Source organism: Perca flavescens, chromosome 14 (genome assembly GCF_004354835.1).
Source record: "Perca flavescens isolate YP-PL-M2 chromosome 14, PFLA_1.0, whole genome shotgun sequence".
Lineage (NCBI taxonomy): Eukaryota > Metazoa > Chordata > Actinopteri > Perciformes > Percidae > Perca > Perca flavescens.
Window position 1 is genome coordinate 3,812,518 of NC_041344.1, and position 19,748 is coordinate 3,832,265.

General features: G+C 41.5%; 1 protein-coding gene across 1 annotated transcript; it reads right to left on the reverse strand.

The window, feature by feature from the left end:
- Positions 1-14,350: 14,350 nt before the first annotated feature.
- LOC114567655 (gastrula zinc finger protein XlCGF57.1-like) lies at positions 14,351-16,515 on the reverse strand (the record flags this gene model as incomplete). Its single annotated transcript, XM_028596764.1, has 1 exon — positions 14,351-16,515. A coding segment is annotated over one exon (1,641 nt), but the record flags the coding sequence as incomplete, so codon positions are not given.
- Positions 16,516-19,748: the final 3,233 nt, after the last annotated feature.

The following is a 19,748-nucleotide window of genomic DNA, read 5'->3' on the forward strand; positions in this document are numbered from 1 at the left end:
ACTCCACCACCTCCACTTTCCCAGAGTTGGAATTGGCCACCACTGACAAAAAGTCATCAAAATCAAAAAGCACTCCTCCAGGTCTGCGCCTCATTTCTTGTTCCACACCATGGTGAAAGCTGTCGGCGCTAATGAAGGTGTGCCCCGGCTCGAAAAACTTCAAAGTGATGTCTTCAGCTGATATGGTTTCAGAATTTACCAATGTCAGCAGTGAAGAAAACAGACACCAGTTTTTATTTTGGGCACTACAATTATCCACCCAGTATATAACATGCCTGATGTCCCGCTCTTTTTCTAGTGCTGCTGCATACGCCGATGACATTTCTTTGGCATTCCGCCCTGCAATTCCCTCATGCCAGACAACAGAGATGGTTTTTCTTTTGTTTTGTTTTTTGCCCACTGACGCGAAGGTCTCATGGTATGTGGATATTCGTCGGGTGAACACTGCCGACTTCACACCTGGCATGCGTGGGAGCACGATGACTTTCTGCAGGTCATCGCTTCTGACAGATGTGTTGTCAGGCCAGTCTTTGTCTGCATCCGACCTGTAGTGCAGTCGGGTCTCAGCTGCTTCGGTTTTGTGTTTATGCCACCTCTCGCACTGAGGGCAATTTTCTGCAGCCTCCCCCTGGTGATCAGCCCTCACATGCTGGTCCTGGAGCAAACAGCACTCGCACTCCTCTTCTCCAAGCTTGGTAAAGCTTATGTTCTTCGACTTCACTGTTTTACGGTAAGTCTCATAAGAGCAGCGGTTCCCTTTTTCAATGAAGTCGGCAAACATGAGCTTCACCGTGACATCGCTTGGGAGATGGCGCCGGAATGGTGCATGCTCCCTCCGATAGTGGCTTACTGATGGGTGGAAGGATTCGATATGTTCAATCAATGGTTGCAAGTCCAGCTTGTTGGCAGGCTCGTGTCTCCTTCTCATGTCGTTGGGTGGAGCTAGAGCAGTTCTTATTGCTTTGCCCATGACTGAGAGAACTAGGCTATCATTGGTGGGATGATAGCCTAGTGTGGAAAGATAGAATAGCTTGCACATCTGCTGCGGGGTCTTGTTGGTATCCTGCAGCCTGTAGACAAATAAACCTTCTCCGCTGCCGACTGGGATTGGCACAGACCTTTTCCGTTGGAACTTGGCTGACTGAGGCAAAGATAAAGGCCTGTTTCTGTTCATACGCCATATTCCAGTACTCAGACCAGATTTCTTGCCGCCTGTCTTCTGAAAGTTTTCCAGAGCACTGCCGTCGACATTTAGCTCCACATGGTCCCCTCATTGGTGGTCTATTTGTGGGCTCTGATGGAGGAGCAGGAGAGTGTGATTGACCGTTTGAGACAAGGACAGACAGTGGTGGGTTCTCTGGAGCTGATGCTGAGGCTGGTGTTACTGGTGGAAGAACTGGGTCTGAGGCCGTGACATGGGCAATCACAGGCTCTGGTGTCATTAGTGGCAGAGGAGTGGGGTCTGGTGTGCTCATGATGAACAGCTCATCTGCTCCACAAAACAGATCATCGCTGAATCCGCTGATGTCGACATAACTGTGAAGAATTGTCCACTCATTTGCTTCTAGTTTCGCGGGGGGCATGCTATCTGCAGTTTGTGCATTAACCCCAGGAATGGACTTGGAAGAAACTGAAATGTAGAAAAGAAAATGAATTAGACACATGCAGCTAATGAATATCAATATAGACAAGATGGTCTCTTTACATCTGATTAATTTTCTTTATTAGTACACAATTCAGTAACCCAAGTTACAGTGTAAGCTTAATAACTCATATGAAACAATTTGTACCCCCTATTCATAGTCTTACTTTAGTAACATTTAATACTGGTGCAATTTGTACATTACATTTTAGTTTGGCTTATAAAACATAAATTTTTCAAAATAATTTATATTGAATAATTCTCACTATTTTTTGAAAGCTATGAATATACGTCAAACGATGTGAAAAGGGTATTTTACAACAACTTTGAATGTACCACGAGTTTTACCAGTTTTAAGTAAACGCAACCTTTATTCAAGTCTGTGTTGTTTTTCCGACAGCAGTGAGTGACCAAGTGCTAGAGTTTGTGTCTTTTAGCTCATAGCTTTAGCGACATACTGGTGTACGTCCCGCTGTTGGAATCCTCTACAATACAGTCACACCTTTACACCGTTTAGTTGTGTTTTGTGTGTCAAGTAGCCTAGCTTAGCCCAAGTTTGAATCGCTAGCTACTAGCTAACTAGGCTACAAGTATCCTAGCTGAATTTCACAAAATCTTAAGTAGATTGCTCTAAAAAAGAATCATCATCCTTACCTTGATCTTGGGGTTTGCTTTTCAAAGCCATCTCCACCATCATTTTCCCACGAGAATAGGCCATTCTTAATGCTATATAGAAATCAACCACTGCAACATTTTTATTTTCACTTTATTTAAGTTAATGCGTGTGGCAAAAGTGCTTCAATTACATATAGGCATAACACTGTAACTTCAGCGCGGCAAACATCTTGACGTTGGTGGTGGGTAAAACAAAGGCAGAGTGCCTTAACTCCACCGACACTTAATTCCAGCGTTCTAGAGTGCAGCGGAGCAAAGATAAAAGACCCTAACTGATGTTAAGGGCTTCTGCCTTTGCTTTCCCTCTGCTTTTGGAAGTTATGGCAAAAACATCTTATTTTTAGCAGAAAAGAACAAAATTGACTCAATATATTTTTCCACATGATAAAACTGATGTCCATTGTTCAATAAAATGGCAATAAAGTTAAGGTCTTCTGCCTTTGCACGGCAGTGTAGGCCTATGTGTGAAAACAGCTTTATCTCAACCATCCGTTTTGTTGTTGTTGAATGTATAGCATAATTATATAATTTTGTCATCCAAAAAAATAAATTAAAAAAACACAATGGTAGGGAAAACACTCAACAAAATAAAGTATAAAAATAACTTGTATTGAAAAATGTCTTTGTCATCTGCAGATTGATTTTAAGTAGGGGTCGGAATATCATCCATGTAGCCCAGCTCTATTCTCCAGCTGATCCAGAATGCTGCAGCGCATGTTCTGACAAGAACTAAGAAAAGAGATCATATTTCTCCCGTATTAGCTTCTCTGCACTGGCTTCCTGTAAAATCCAGGATTGATTTTAAAATCCTTCTCCTGACCTACAAAGCTCTAAATGGTCTAGCACCATCATATCTAGAAGAGCTCCTAATACCCTATTGCCCCACTAGAGCACTGCGCTCCCAGAATGCAGAGGTACTTGTGGTTCCTAGAGTCTCTAAAAGTAGAATGGGAGCCTGAGCCTTCAGCTAACAGGCTCCTCTCCTGTGGAACCAGCTCCCAGTCTGGGTTCGGGGGGCAGAACCAATCACCACATTTAAGAGTGAACTTAAAACTCTCCTCTTCGATAAAGCTAATAGTTAGCGAGTGAGGAGTTGCGGCGTCCACCAAGCCCGGCCCACCTGCTCTCTTCATAGTCGTCAGATTCATCTACCATATAATCAATAATATAATAAAAATAAAGGGAGGCAGGCCAGTACAGCCCGATCCGATTGGGGAGAGTTCTAGCCCGACCAGGCTCCTCTTCTTAACCAGTCTCTCTCAGTTATGCGGTTTCACAGAAATGCTTGTTACTAAACTAGCTCTGGGAAGCTTATTCCCCGGAGTCCTTATGTTTTGTTTTTGCCCAGCATGTTTAGTTTTCGTCTTTGTCAATGTCTTTCACAGAGCAAATAACGTTATATCTTTCAGAGTTGACATTTCCGACCTGTTTTATTCAGTCTATGCTGCAGACATAACTTCCGATGGCGGTACCGAAAGTCTGAAGAAAGCGGCAGAGACTTATTTGATTATGACTGTGTCAGATAAAAGCAAGTGCCTCGCAGTGGAAGGTGGTAAAATAAGTGGACAATTAAGGGAAAAATCCCACGAATTTGAAAGTACATTTGAGAAGCGCGCTCAAGGAGGCTAACCTAGCTTACCTTAACAAGCAGTGACAGGGCAAGGAGAAGGCAAAGCCCCCTTCCCCCGAAACAGAAGCTAATATAACCCCGGTACAGGGCCCGGATGTATGGGGCCAGGGCCAGACAGCATGACGGAGACAACAGCAGGACAGAGAACATTACAGGAGGGCTTTCACCGGCGACCCGATAGCTGCTGGTTAGTAAATACGTATGAACACTAAAAGCGTGATGAAGCGTGGGTTAATATGTGTGTTTTGATACTGGGATGTCTAGCTACACAACTGTGGGAGTCGATTGACTTCAAAAAGTTCATCACTTTACTCGAACCAAAGTTCAAAACACCTGTTGATGTCTTCTTTAGTCTGTTGGCTGTTTAGGGTTTTTCCTGACACAGTTACTAACACATTTTGCACTTACTGCTGCGTCTTGTGTAGACACAAAAGTGAGAACATCCCTCACATTTTAGTAAATATTTCATTATATCTTTTAATGGGACAACACTGAAGAAATGACACTGTGTCCAGCTTGTATAACAGTGTAAATGTGCTGTCCTCTCAAAATAACTCAACACACAGCCATTAATGTCTAAACCACTGGACACTAAAGTCAGTCCACCCCTATGTTAGGTTCCCATAGAGGCAGGCAGATTTTTATTTTTAAAGGCCAGTTATTTCATGGATCCAGGATACTATGCATCCTGATAGAGTTCCCTTGGCCTTTGGAATTAAAATAGCCTGTAATTTCTTCAGTGTTGTCCCATTAAAAGATATAATGAAATATTTACAAACATATGAAGGGTGTACTCACTTTTGTAAGATACTGTATTTGTGCTCATCATCATATGTACATTTTATGTACTGGTGTTATTGATGAATACATAGTGAATACATATTTCTAAAATTGTATGATTTTTTTGTTGAGTTATTATTACACAATACTTCTTTCTGACCTTTGTGAATCTTGCCCCCAATAAATAACCCATATTAGAAAAAAAGACTAAAACTAATAAAAACTAAACTAAAACTAAGCATTTTCAAAAAATAAAAACTAAACTAAACTAGCAAACCGCTTTAAAAACTAATTAAAACTAAACTGAATTTGAAAACAAAAAGTCAACACGAAATAAAAATAAAAACTAATGAAAAATGCAAAACTATGATAACCTTGGTTCGAACCAAACTAACGTTTAGGAACGTTCCCTCAGGGTTATAACGTTCCCTAAACGTTATGGGAAACGTTCTCCTGTGGTTCCCTCCACACAACGTTCCCGTTTGGTTGGTTTTGGTTGTTCTGTGTGCGGTTTTGAAATGGTTATTTATACCAGCTCCCTCTAAGTGTTTGAAGTAGCATATAAAAGGTTTGCAGTCACTTGATTTAAATTCACTCAAAAATAATTGGTCTTATACTGGCAAATTAAAAATCAATTGCTGACATAGGAGAAACTCATAAGAGGTAAAAACAGGAGGGTATGCATCAAAAGGGCAACACATCGGTGGTAGAAAGGTTTTAGTACATTTATGCATGAGTTTAGGAAATCAAAGTCATATTTTGTACCATGGAACTACTGACACTCATATCATGTGACTGTTCTGATGCGTTAGTCTCTTCCTGCCTTTTTTCAGGTCAGCTTCCACCACCTGCGTGGTTTTTTTTTTAGCGATTGTCTAATGTAACAGCATAGAGAGAGGAGGAACAAAATGGTAATTAAGTGGCCATACCCTACTCTAAGATAACACTATAATTGCATAAATTCAAATATCATAACTGAACTGACTTCTCTTACAAAATGAGATTGTACAAGCTCTCCACTTTGTTCTTCATGTGTAATTTGTATTTCTATATATTTTACAGAAACTTTTCCTGACAACGTTTGGAGGTTTGACCGGAGGTACTGCCATCCGCCGCATGCTACGGCGAGTGGCAACCAATGACGTTGGAAAACTGTAAATCCTGCCGGGCAGAAAGACAAAGAAGGCCATCCAGGACCGGACTATCTGCAGGGTTATAACTGGCACGTGTTATTTTATTGTTCACATCAGTATTATGCTTAGATTGGATGATTAGAGGTTTTAATTTGCCTCCCAGAAAAACTTCCCTGCGCTGACTGCAGCGGACCCCACAGTGCTCCCCCCCCCCTCACAATATCCTAACAGCTCAGTGTCAAAGGTGGACTCATTCAAGTTTCTGGGCTCCATCATTTTCCAGGACCTGAAGTGGGAGTCCAATATCCTTCAAAAGGCTCAGCAGAGGATGTACTTCCTACGGGAAGCGGAGAAGCATGGCCTACCACAAGAGCTGTTGGCCATCTTCTCCACTGCTGCCATCCTCCTGCCTCCTCTCCTCCTGCCTCCTCCCCTCATCCCATCCTCCTGCCTCCTCTCCTCCTGCCTCCTCCCCTCCTCCCATCCTCCTGCCTCCTCTCCTCCTGCCTCCTCCCCTCATCCCATCCTCCTGCCTCCTCCCCTCCTCCCCTCCTCCCATCCTCCTGCCTCCTCCCCTCCTCCTGCCTCCTCTCCTCCTGCCTCCTCCCCTCCCCATCCTCCCCTCCTCCTGCCTCCCCCATCCTCCCATCCTCCCCTCCTCCTCCTCCTGCCTCCTCTCCTCCTGCCTCCTCCCCTCCTCCCATCCTCCTGCCTCCTCCCCTCCTCCCATCCTCCTGCCTCCTCTCCTCCTGCCTCCTCCCCCTCCTCCCCTCCTCCTCCCTCCTCCCATCCTCCTGCCTCCTCCTCCCGCCTCCTCCCCTCCTCCCATCCTCCTGCCTCCTCCCATCCTCCTGCCTCCTCCCCTCCTCCCATCCTCCTGCCTCCTCTCCTCCTGCCTCCTCCCTCATCCCATCCCATCCTCCTCCCTCCTCCTCCTCCCTCCCCCATCCTCCTGCCTCCTCCCTCCTCCCATCCTCCTGCCTCCCCCTCCTCCCATCCCTCCCATCCTCCTCCTCCCCCTCCTCCCCCATCCTCCTGCCTCCTCTCCTCCTGCCTTCTCCCCTCCTCCCATCCTCCTGCCTCCTCCCCTCCTCCCATCCTCCTGCCTCCTCTCCTCCTGCCTCCTCCCCTCCTCCCATCCTCCTGCCTCCTCCCCTCCTCCTCTCCTCCTGCCTCCTCCCCTCCTCCCATCCTCCTGCCTCCCCCCCTCTGGCAGGCGCTACAGATCCCTGCACACAAAAACAACCAGACACAAGAACAGCTTCTTTCCCACTGCCATCACTCTCCTGAACTGCTGATAATTGTTTACTTTGGCCATTCACCCACACATTTCATACTTTATCATTCCAATATGCATCTTGCACACAACATTTGCACTATTATTTTGTACTCTAATCCATGTGTACTTGTATTGATATTTGTATTTTTTGTATCTTTTGTTTATGTGCCTATATGTATGTTGTTGTCTCTATTGTACAGTATGCGTCTATATGGCCAATAAGACTAATTCTGATATATATTTTTTAATTTTTGGTACCATGGTTGTTAAAGGATAGGGAATATTTAAAAAAGAACATTCCATAAACGTTCTGGGAACGTTCCATAACAAAAACTGGGAAACATAAATTGTTAGCTGGGACAGCGAGATCTGCAATATGAATGTGATCTCACTCCAAGGTTTTGATAAAACTTGAGAACCCTTCCTACAGCATTTCTTAAACGCTGTTTAGTTTAGTAAAGCTGAGAATAGAGCAGCTCTGCTGCGCAGATGTCAGTATAAACAGAGAGAGAACAGAGAGAGAGAGAGGAAGAAGTAAAGGGACCAAACCTGCTCTGTGTAATCGAAGCTGAGACTTTTATATTCAATAAGAACCTCTGTTTATCTAGAAAACAGCCCCGAAATCACCATCACAAAACACACCAGACTCCATGTAAATAATCAGGACTTTTAGCGTGTATAGAGCCAGCATATCTCCACATGGAAATCGGTGAATTAAGGGTTTATTTCAAAAAACCAGAGTGGTGATTGTTGGAACAGTGGAAAGATGAACCAAGACGGCTTTTGATAGTTTTATTGTGTTTCTGTCCACTTTGAATGAAGTGTGTTTTGCGATGATAAAAGTCCTGATTATTTACATGGAGTCTGGTGGGTTTGGCGAAGGCCTGTTAAAGACCAAACGCTTATTTCCATACGTCCTATCGTCATATCGCTGCTGAGAGAAGAGATCCCAGGAAGGAGAGAAAGATCAACTGAAGGTTTAATGACCAAACCTGCTCTGTGTAGCCGAAGCTGAGGGTTGTAAACAGCGTCCAGTAGCTCCCGTTGTCGCTCGTTCTCCTCTTTTGAACGACAAAGTTCCTCCTCGTACTCTGCTATCGTTCTTTCAAACAGCCCAAATATCTCTTCAGCAGCCGCAGTTAGTCGCTGCTCCACCAACGCTCTCAGCATCTGGACTTTACACATTTTACCTCTTTCTCAGCACAACAAAGATACTCTGCTAACACTCCTTTCTGCTAGACGCCATCTTGTTCAAAGTGTGAAGTCAGCCGCAGTGAAGACTACAGCTTCCGGTGCAGATTAGTTGCTGAGCTTCAAAATAAAAGTCCGGAAGGGTTTTAGGCTTCTTTAGAGCCAACCCCAAAACCTACTTGTTTAGAATGGCTTTTAATACGTAGTAGTGGTGTGACAATTTCCCTCTCCTCCTCCTGTTTCTATGTCACCTTTTCTGATTTTACTGTTTTCTATTTCATTCTTTTCATTGTATGATATGTTGTATTATTCTTGGTTCCTGATGTAAAGCACTTTGGATACCTGCTGGTTGCTGTACAGTGCTATATAAATACATGTTGATAGATTGATTGTTGATTTAGAAAAACACAGCAAGATAAATCATTAAAATACACCTCTGAAGAAACACATATTTTATTGCATTTTCAGAGCTCTGAGAAAACTATAAAAGATGATGGTAGATGATGTTTCCCTTTCCTTTTAAATCTGGACCCAACTTGCCCATGGATTTGGGTCTACTTGACAGAGAAGTTTTCTTCTCAGAGTGTTGTTCTGTTTTTGTTGTTTGTCTGAAGGTGAAGTTCATGTTCATGTTTTTATTTGACAGTTGTCATATGAAATTACACTAATCTGTCAACTACTTTAAACCTACCTATTTCCTACTTTTCCAAATATTCTAACAACTTCACCTCCTTATTCAACACATTCTCACTCCCATCTCGTAAAATATGGACGTTTGGTCAGGGGACCTTTGTCGTTATTATTGACGCTAAAAGTCTCCTTTACAGGCATGAAAACGTTTCAGGGGTGAAAAAGGTGAGAAGGATTTAACCCCTCTAGGTGGGTCCAGGGGCATGCTCCCCCGGAAGAAAATTTTAAATATTCCATATTTAAAGCTTCAATCTGATGCATTTTTTGACAACCAACAGTGTAATATTTCAATATGCAATCATTAAAGTTAACTATCAATCTAATGACTAGCATCTAATGACTAGCATCTAATGACTAGCATCTAATGACTAACATCTAATGACTAACATCTAATGACTAACATCTAATCTAATGACTAACATCTAATGACTCTAATGACATCTAATGACTAACATCTAATGACTAATCATCTAATCTAATGACTAACATCTAATGACTAACATCTAATGATTAGCATCTAATGACAACATCTAATGATTAGCATCTAATGACTAACATCTAATGACTAACATCAATGATTAGCATCTAATGATTCTACTGCAACATCTAATGACTAGCATCTACTGACTAACATCTAATGATTAGCATCTAATGACTAACATCTAATGACTAACATCTAATGACTAGCATCTACTGACTAACATCTAATGACTAACATCTAATGACTAGCATCTACTGACTAACATCTAATGACTAACATCTAATGACTAACATCTAATGACTAACATCTAATGACTAACATCTAATGACTAACATCTAATGACTAGCCAGCCCTGTCTTACCGCTGCTGCTCCCTCAGTTTGAGACACCAAGTGCTGATAACAGCTTCCTGTCTCCATCCTTTTCCTCTCGTCCTCCATTCATGCCCAGCGCCATTTGTTTTTAACTCCTTTCTCAACTAAAGCTGCCTGTATCCATGCTCCAGGTTTGATAAACTTTGCATCCAGTTTTTTTAGCCGCGTTACCACAGAGACCACACTGGCACCGAAATTCTGACATTTCAGCAAAGACCCGCCCTACTTTGCATCTGATTGGATAGAACTCGTTTCCTTGGTAGGTGGAAGTTTGATGATTGGTTGAATCCAGCACTTCGAAACAAACCAGACCCCCCCCCCACCCACCTTAAACATTTTCTCATTGAATCTACACTATTCCCTTAGGTCACCTATTTTGGTTTCAAAACGGCGAATTTCGCTGAAAGGTGAGTGATTTTCATGTCTGCCTTTAGGGTCACATAACGCGCTTTATCTAAACGCGCTTGGTCGGGACTATTGCCGTCCCTTTTGACACAGTTAGGTCGGGGGTGGGCTTACGTTTCCATGACACACGGGAAGAACGGGCCGGTTGGATTTAGGAATTGTGACACACGGGACACGATCCCCGGTCTCCTGGGTGTAAGTCCTGTGTTGTACGGCCCGCATAACAACTTAGGATCATGATACATTTAATCTAGTTGTGCGGCAAACCCCAAAAAGACGGGAAACTGTTACACAACACTCGGAGCAGAATTTTGGCAGATTTGCTGACTTTGAAACTCAGAAATCCCCCCAGCAGCAGAGAGTCTAATATATATAATGAACAGGTTGGTGTCGGAGAAAGTCAAAAACTACAAAAAATAACCCTAACCCCCCTACCGGCAAAATAAGCGACATGCAGCAATACAGTCAAAGATATTTGACTTTTCCCAAAAAAAGCATGTCTGGCCCTTGATGTGATTCTCATTTTCCAGGGAGGCCCTTCGTTAAAATGAGTTTGACACTCCTGAGCTAGAGCCTCTGACGTCGTCTTAGTAACAGCACCTCCGGTCCAGCTATGCTCGGGACCTCAAATGTCCGAACTCTTTACAGAAGAATCTGTCGGGCAGATATTGCTTCAGATTTATTTAAGCATGTCACTCAATGTCTCTCAGTTGGACTGATTTATATACTTTGTTAAAAAAAAAGCGCCAAAAAGGTCAACAAAACAAAAATGTTGAAAAAGCCCCCTGCTTCAAGAATAAAAGATTATGATGTTACTTTATTTTCATTCAGTTTTAGAAAAGAAGAAATGTTGGAAATCCTAAAATAATTTCAACAAAACTGACATTATTGGTAATATTTTATTATCTTTCTTGGTAGTTACAAAGTGACATGCTCATGAAACTAACATGAAAAATGATCACAATAAAATATATATTCAGCACAACGGTTTATGAAATGTGAATGTGTCAATATATATATTATACAACAAGTAGATCCGACCAGACAATCTGATTGGTCAGCTACACATTTAGAACATCCTCAAATCAGCATGACAGCACACCCAGAGCATAAGTAACTATGCCATACTTCAATACAACTGTAAGGTACTTTTAATTGAGTATTTTCATTTTCTCCTACTTGCCTATTGTACGTTTTACTGCTCTATTTTTACAGCTTTAGTTACAAAATATTATGAATAATTATGAAGATGAGACTTTATTGATCCGGTGGTGAAATTCACAAGCTAGCTGCCAAGTCAAACTTCTGCTGTTATTTTGGTGAAAGTAACTCAAACGTAATGCAAAAGTAGTGTAACGCATTCCAATTTAGAGTAATATAACTAATTACTCTCAAATGACAGTAACTAGTAATCTATAATGTATATATATTTACATTTTGGAAGTAACTTGCCCAACACTGTTCACAAAGTCCCAATTTGAAAATAAATCAGGTTATGGAAACGTCAGTCCCAATCCCATATATATATATATATATATATATATATATATATATCTTTGATATGAAGAGATTCTCAGAGCATTTGACAAGCAGGAAGCAACCGTCAACAACAAAAAGTTCCAAGAAACATATAAAGGGTCGAAAGAACTGAAAAGACACTTTTTAAAATGTTTTTGTAGAATTTTTTTTTGATAAGCTTTTTTCTTCTACACTTTTCTGTTAGTGATGATTGAGATACTACGGGCGGGTTTTTAAACTGTTGGATGTAAAAGAGATTCCTCAGAGAACTTGTCCGGCTAAATTGTTCAAGCAAGTAGCAACCCTCAGGTATTTTATAATGCACCAGGTTCCTGTTTACATTACATTACATTACAAGAACTGAGCCCCAAAAAAGTTAGTTTACTTCTACAACCAGGGTGGAAAGGCAGATATTAAAAGATCCATTTCTGGGTTTATTCATTGATATAACATCACTTAAACAAAGCTCTGTTTTAACTGGAGAATCCGTTATTTCAACCCAGCTTTAAGGCGCTGACACACCAACCCGACTATCGGCTGTGGGACAGTCTGGCGAGGTCAGGGACTCAAATCTGTTCGGTGTGTCCCGTCCCGTCGTCCGTCTGGGGGCCTGTCGCCGTTCATTTTGGCCGACCTGACATGTTCAGTCGGAGGGGGGGCCGACTCACCCGGAAATGGCGAGCGGAATGAGCGTGACTAGAGTCTCTCAAAATCTGACGAAAATCTTCTAAACTGACCTTTGTTGATCTGAAATGAAGACAGATTCAGCTACTGCATCACGGCCTATTTCTCTCTTCACGTTTCCAGAAACATGTTTCAGTGAACTATTTTAGTCCAACATGAGATCGTATTCTGAACGAGCCGCCATGACAGTCTGGCTTTGAATTTCCGGAGAAAACAAACCCACGTGATGCTTCCGTCCAATCAGCTGCCGGTTTTAATCTTTTGGGCAACAATACCGATTAACACCGGCTACTGTTATGGAGACGTATTACGTCTCTTCGGTGTGTTTTAAGGAACTTTTTGGACCAACTCGGGGAGACCGATCAGCTGACTGGCTTTGGTGTAACCGCCTTTAGGCCTCAGCTGCGTGGGCTGTTTTTATTTTGGCTCCCATGTTACACACTGCTTGCTGTCTCAGGAAATGCGTGCATACTAGAAATAGGACCGACGCCTATTTTCACGCGACACGCCAGCGTGTTGGAAGTGTTTCCAGGCAAAATAGAATAGGAAAAGATGTTTATATGTCGTTTAGACACGAATACATATTCATAAATGACATGTTGATGTTTGAAATGCTTGAGGTTTTGACATAAATGCAGATATAAATGTAATTTAAAATAATAATAATAAATAATTATCGATTTTCAAATATTGCACCTGTTAATCCAGAAGGAAATATTCTGTAGACTATTTTACCGTCAATAAAGCCGATATATATACTGATCTGACGTAATCAGATCAGTATATGTTTATGTTTATGGAAAACATCCATGTGTACAGACAAGGCTAGCAGAAGCAGCGCCGCTCACGCCACGCAGCCGGTGTGCAGCAGGCCTTAGACCACAGTACCGAGGTGAGGAGCTAAACCTAGACGGAAAACCCCCTTAGTTGTATTCACGGAAGTCACTTATCCTACCACTTATATTTTATTCATATATCTTATAATTTAACTTCTATACTAGGGCTGCACAATATTTTGTTTCATCGTCTACATCGCGATGTGCGCATGCACGATAGTCACATCGCAGGAATGTACTGCTTGTTTTTAATGTCAATAACAAAATGCTCCAAATGTTTTATACTGCTTTCATTGACAGAGTTTTAACTCGCTGTATTATCTGCTGGTTCAGAAATGCCACTGAGTCACAGAAAAAAACAATCAGAAAAATAGTTACAACTGCCAACAAGTTACTTTCTGATAACACTACCGAGCACCGAACACATTTACAAAGACGGACTGGTGAGGAAGGCCAATAACATTGTATGTGACTATACCCCCGCCATTTTCATTTTTAGTTTCTATGTAGATCACCCCAGTAGTCGAGAATGATTTATTATTTCCAAATAGAGCTATTTATGTCATCTTGTTAAAAATTACAGTCTTTTTCAATAATGCAATTCCATGCATATATCGCAGGAAATGTTTTTCCAATATGGTGCAGCCCTATTATATACTATTTAATGTCTGACGCTTTGGCTACATTGAACGCATCTGTGATGTGATATACAGAGTGTATACAGATGGGTAACAGATGGCTCTACTTGTAGCTAAAGTTACTACTTAGTTGTAGTTAGCTGCCGTTCGCTAAGTAAGCTCCGTTAGCCGTACTAGAGACGCTAGTTTATGAAAACGCTCTGGTGGGGGCGGATCAGAGGACAAAGATCAACAAAGATCCATTTTAGAAAGAATAAAAAAGTCCAGAGTGCTCAGAAGTTTAACCCTCGTGTTGTCCTCCCGGGTCAAAACTGAAAATCCAAAATTTTTTTCAAATGTTTGACACATTTTTTGATGCTTTTTCAACATTTTTGATTTTTTTTTTTAACGTTTTTGTTGCTTTTTAAAATGATGTTAGTGCCTTTTTGTTTGACGTTTTTTTCAAAGCTTTATTCTGCTGTGTTCTAGGCTTTCAATGCCTTTAGTTGCTTTTTTTTCAATGTTTTTGGCGCTTTTGTCACTTTTATGTCATTTTAGTCGACATTCTTTGACTTTTTTTTTTAAACATTCGAATTGCGAAAAGTGCCGCGTTGAACCATCCATGCTATTTTTGGGCAATTCTGTTGAAAGAAACCCACATTTCCTGATATATAAAACTTTGAAAAAGGGACTGACTACAGGAGGGTAAAACAAATCACCAAGATGCTCTTTTGGAAAGTTTATAAGAGAAAAAGGCCCAAGCCACTCTTCTTGCAAATTTACAAAAGAAAAAAGCCTTTATTTAAAATGGAAAAAGACTTAAACGGTTATTTCATATCGAAATCTTGTACATTAGACCTTTTTTCTATAAAGATCTATTTTAAGAATCATTTTCTTTTCTTTTTTTTTAACTAAGTGAACAGGTTTAAAACCTCGACAGTTACCTTCTCCGGTTTAGATTTGAGGACGGATCTGCTGCCACCACTAGGGGCGCTAACATATGAAACGCTCCTGTGGCTTGGATTAGAGGGGGGGAACAAACAAACCTTATCGTCGTGTGGTTTGGCGGACTGGTTGCTGCCAGGTCATCGCCGCTTGGGCGGGGCAACAGAAGTCGTTTCCTGGCTGGTTTGGATGGACCGCGGTCCTCTCCATCAGCTCGTCTCTGGCGGCGTTGCCGTGCCGACTGAGGGCGATCACACTCATGAGTTTGGAGCTGAGAGTGCCAGGTGAATCTTCGCTCGCAAAACCCACAGCTGAAGCGTTTCTCTCCCGTGTGCATGGCCATGTGCTTGTGTAAGTTCCCGCTCTCCGTGAAAGACCTCCGACACACGGAGCAGCTGAAAGGTCTCTCTCCCGTGTGAGTCATCGCGTGTCTCTTCAGGTGAGTCTTGCGGCTAAAACTTTTCCCGCACTCGGAGCAGCCGAACGGTTTCTCAGCAGCTTTGCACATCCAATCAGGCTCTCCAGTCTCCTCCCAGTCGTCACAACTGACTTCGATCTCCGCTACGACAGACCGACGGGCTTTACCTCCAGTCTCTGGTTGTGAAAGGGTCTGTGGATGGGAGTTCCTGGCTGCTCCGGTTTCCGTCCGACCAACACATTTATGTTTTCTGAGCTGATACGGCCAAATAAATCGTTTGTCACAAACGCCGCAGCAGAACATTTTCTCTCCCGTGTGCCGTGTCATGTGGTATGTCATGTGCGCCTTCTGTATAAATCTTTTACCACAAACGGAGCAGCTGAAAGGCTTGTCCCCCTTGTGGATTCTCATGTGATTCTTCAGATTGGATTTTTGTCTAAATTGTTTCCCGCACTCAGAGCAGCGACTGACGGAACGAGATAATTTGTTCGTATTACGCTCAATATGTTTCGTAGAGTTTAAAACTGACTGGGAGTCTTTTGTCTCCTTCCAATCAGCACTGTCATCAGTGTCCGGTTCTCCCTCCTGATTGGTCCACAGTTCCTCCTGTTCCTCTTTAATGTTTGGCGCCTCCGGCTGCGTTGTCGCGTCACTGACACAGGAAGTAGACGGCGTCTCCCCTGTGTGATTTTTCGTGTGGTACGCCAATTGTCCCTTCTGTATAAATCTTTTCCCACAAAGGGAGCAGCTGAATCGTTTGTCTCCCACGTGGATTCTCATGTGTGTTTTCAGATTTGAGTTTTGGGTAAATCTCTTCCCGCACTCGGAGCAGCTGAAAGCTTTTGCTTCTGCGTGAGACTTAACGTGTCTCTTCAGATCTTGGCTTTTTCTAAATCTTTTGTCACACTCGGAGCAGCTGAAAGGCTTCTCTCCTGTGTGGATTCTCATGTGTATCTTTAAACGTTCACCCCGAGTAAAAGATTCCTCACAAACTGAGCAATTAAAAGGTCTCTCTCCTCTGTGATTCATCATGTGTGTCTTCAGATGTTCATTGCGGCCAAATCTTTTACCACACTCAGAGCAGCTAAAAGGTTTCTCTCCTGTGTGGATTCTCATGTGTGTCTTCAGACTATACTTGAAGCCAAATCTCCTCCCACACTCAGAGCAGCTGAATGTTTTCTTACATCTTGAATCATGTTTCAGAGAGTTTAAAGCTGACTGAGGTTCTCTGGTCTCCTTCCAATCAGCACTGTCTCCAGTCTCAGGATCAGAAGAGTCTCCAGTCTGGTCTTCAGTCTCTGGTTGTAAAAGTGGATGTGAGTTCCTGGCTGGTTCTGGTCCTCCACAGTCCTCTCCATCAGCTTCTGTTTCCATGTGTACAGTCTGTCTCTGTTGAAGCTCTGTTCAAGTGAGATAAAAGAAAACTAATTTATTTGTGGGTCAGCGGCATTACCGTAACGTAATGAGAGTTAGAACAAGTTAGACATTTTCAGTGATAGATCCTTCAGAAACTTATCAGTCATGTTGTTTTATTATTTTACTCCTAAAATAAAAATGAACCAGGTTCTCCTGTACTTTTATGCTATTGACTTTTGCAGCTTGTTTCCGTTTTTTCCCCTAAAACCCTGTTATCGTTGTTCCTACCTTCCTCTTCATCATCTTCACTCTTCACAGGGACAGGAGTGAATGGGAACTTGGTGATATCAGCCTCCTCCAGCCCTTGAAGCTGCTCTCCCTCCTGACTGCTCCACAGTTCCTCCTGTTCCTCTTTAATGTGTGGGGGGGGCTCTGCCTCCTGCTGGTCCACACTGGAGCTACACTCCTGCTGGTCCACACTGGAGCTACACTCCTGCTGCTCCTCTTTAATAACAATCTGGCTTATGTCGTCTGGAGGCAAAGCTGAAACACAGACAGAGATCAACGTCAGCTAAAGCTAACAGGCTGTTTACATTTCTAATCCCCAGAGCTAAACACAATCTCATATACTGTAGGAAAAGATATTTTGTTTAACAGCGCTGATCCAGAACGAGAATCTGCAGAATCCAGCCGACTGTTTTTCTGCCTGATGTGAAGAAGTGTTAAAGCTTTAGAGCGTGACTATTTTATATTAATGAAAGTCCGTTACATTCAAGCAGCTGCCGAATGAGTTGATACAAAGCTAAAAACTCTCTCGGTGTTTTCTGAGCACGGCTATGTTTATTAAATGGTGTCGTCCGGCGACATTTGTCAAAAAAAGCATCAAAACTGTTGAAGAAGAAATGACTAAATAAGAGACAAAAAAAGTGACAAAATAACACACACACACACACACACACACACACACACTATATTCTACTGTGTTATCCAGTTTGTATCAGATTGGTTTAATTATATCATTATAATCATTTCTGATGTTCTGTTTTGTCTTTTTCTTCTTGTTCCAGAAAACATTAAAAAGTACTGGCTACAAAAAATAAATGATAGAAACACTTTGTTGTAAAAACAGTAATGTAACTAAATACTTTTACTCCAGTACTGTACTTCAGTTCAAATGTTGAAGTACTTGTACTTTACTTGAGTCTTTTCTTTTCATGCCACTTTCTACTTCTACTCCGCTACATTTCAGAGAGAAATATTTTTTTACTCCACTACATTCACCTGTTCCAGCTTTAGTTACTAGTTACTTTAGTTACTCCGCTACATTCATCTGTTCCAGCTTTAGTTACTAGTTACTTTAGTTACTCCACTACATTCATCTGTTCCAGCTTTAGTTACTAGTTACTTTAGTTACTCCACTACATTCATCTGTTCCAGCTTTAGTTACTAGTTACTTTAGTTACTCCACTACATTCATCTGTTCCAGCTTTAGTTACTAGTTACTTTAGTTACTCCACTACATTCATCTGTTCCAGCTTTAGTTACTAGTTACTTTAGTTACTCCACTACATTCATCTGTTCCAGCTTTAGTTACTAGTTACTCCACTACATTCATCTGTTACAGCTTTAGTTACTAGTTACTTTAGTTACTCCACTACATTCATCTGTTCCAGCTTTAGTTACTAGTTACTTTAGTTACTCCACTACATTCATCTGTTACAGCTTTAGTTACTAGTTACTTTAGTTACTCCACTACATTCATCTGTTACAGCTTTAGTTACTAGTTACTCCACTACATTCATCTGTTACAGCTTTAGTTACTAGTTACTTTAGTTACTCCGCTACATTCATCTGTTACAGCTTTAGTTACTAGTTACTTTAGTTACTCCACTACATTCATCTGTTACAGCTTTAGTTACTAGTTACTTTAGTTACTCCGCTACATTCATCAGTTACAGCTTTAGTTACTAGTTACTTTAGTTACTCCACTACATTCATCTGTTACAGCTTTGGTTACTAGTTACTTTAGTTACTCCGCTACATTCATCTGTTCCAGCTTTGAGTTCACGAGTTACTTTAGTTACTCCGCTACATTCATCAGTTACAGCTTTGGTTACTAGTTACTTTAGTTACTCCACTACATTCATCTGTTACAGCTTTAGTTACTAGTTACTTTAGTTACTCCGCTACATTCATCAGTTACAGCTTTAGTTACTAGTTACTTTAGTTACTCCACTACATTCATCTGTTACAGCTTTAGTTACTAGTTACTTTAGTTACTCCGCTACATTCATCTGTTACAGCTTTAGTTACTAGTTACTTTAGTTACTCCGCTACATTCATCAGTTACAGCTTTAGTTACTAGTTACTTTAGTTACTCCACTACATTCATCTGTTACAGCTTTAGTTACTAGTTAGTTTAGTTACTCCGCTACATTCATCAGTTACAGCTTTAGTTACTAGTTACTTTAGTTACTCCGCTACATTCATCTGTTACAGCTTTAGTTACTAGTTACTTTAGTTACTCCGCTACATTCATCTGTTCCAGCTTTAGTTACTAGTTACTTTAGTTACTCCGCTACATTCATCAGTTACAGCTTTAGTTACTAGTTACTTTAGTTACTCCGCTACATTCATCTGTTACAGCTTTAGTTACTAGTTACTTTAGTTACTCCGCTACATTCATCTGTTACAGCTTTAGTTACTAGTTACTTTAGTTACTCCACTACATTCATCTGTCACAGCTTTAGTTACTAGTTACTACATTCATCAGTTACAGCTTTAGTTACTAGTTACTTTAGTTACTCCGCTACATTCATCAGTTACAGCTTTAGTTACTAGTTACTTTAGTTACTCCGCTACATTCACCTGTTACAGCTTTAGTTACTAGTTACTTTAGTTACTCCGCTACATTCATCTGTTACAGCTTTGGTTACTAGTTGCTTTAGTTACTCCGCTCCATTCATCATTCATCTTTGGTTACTAGTTACTTTACTCCGCTACATTCATCTTTACAGCTTTGGTTACTAGCTTTAGTTACTTCATCTGTTACTTTCATCTCCACTACATTCATCTGTTCCAGCTTTGGTTACTAG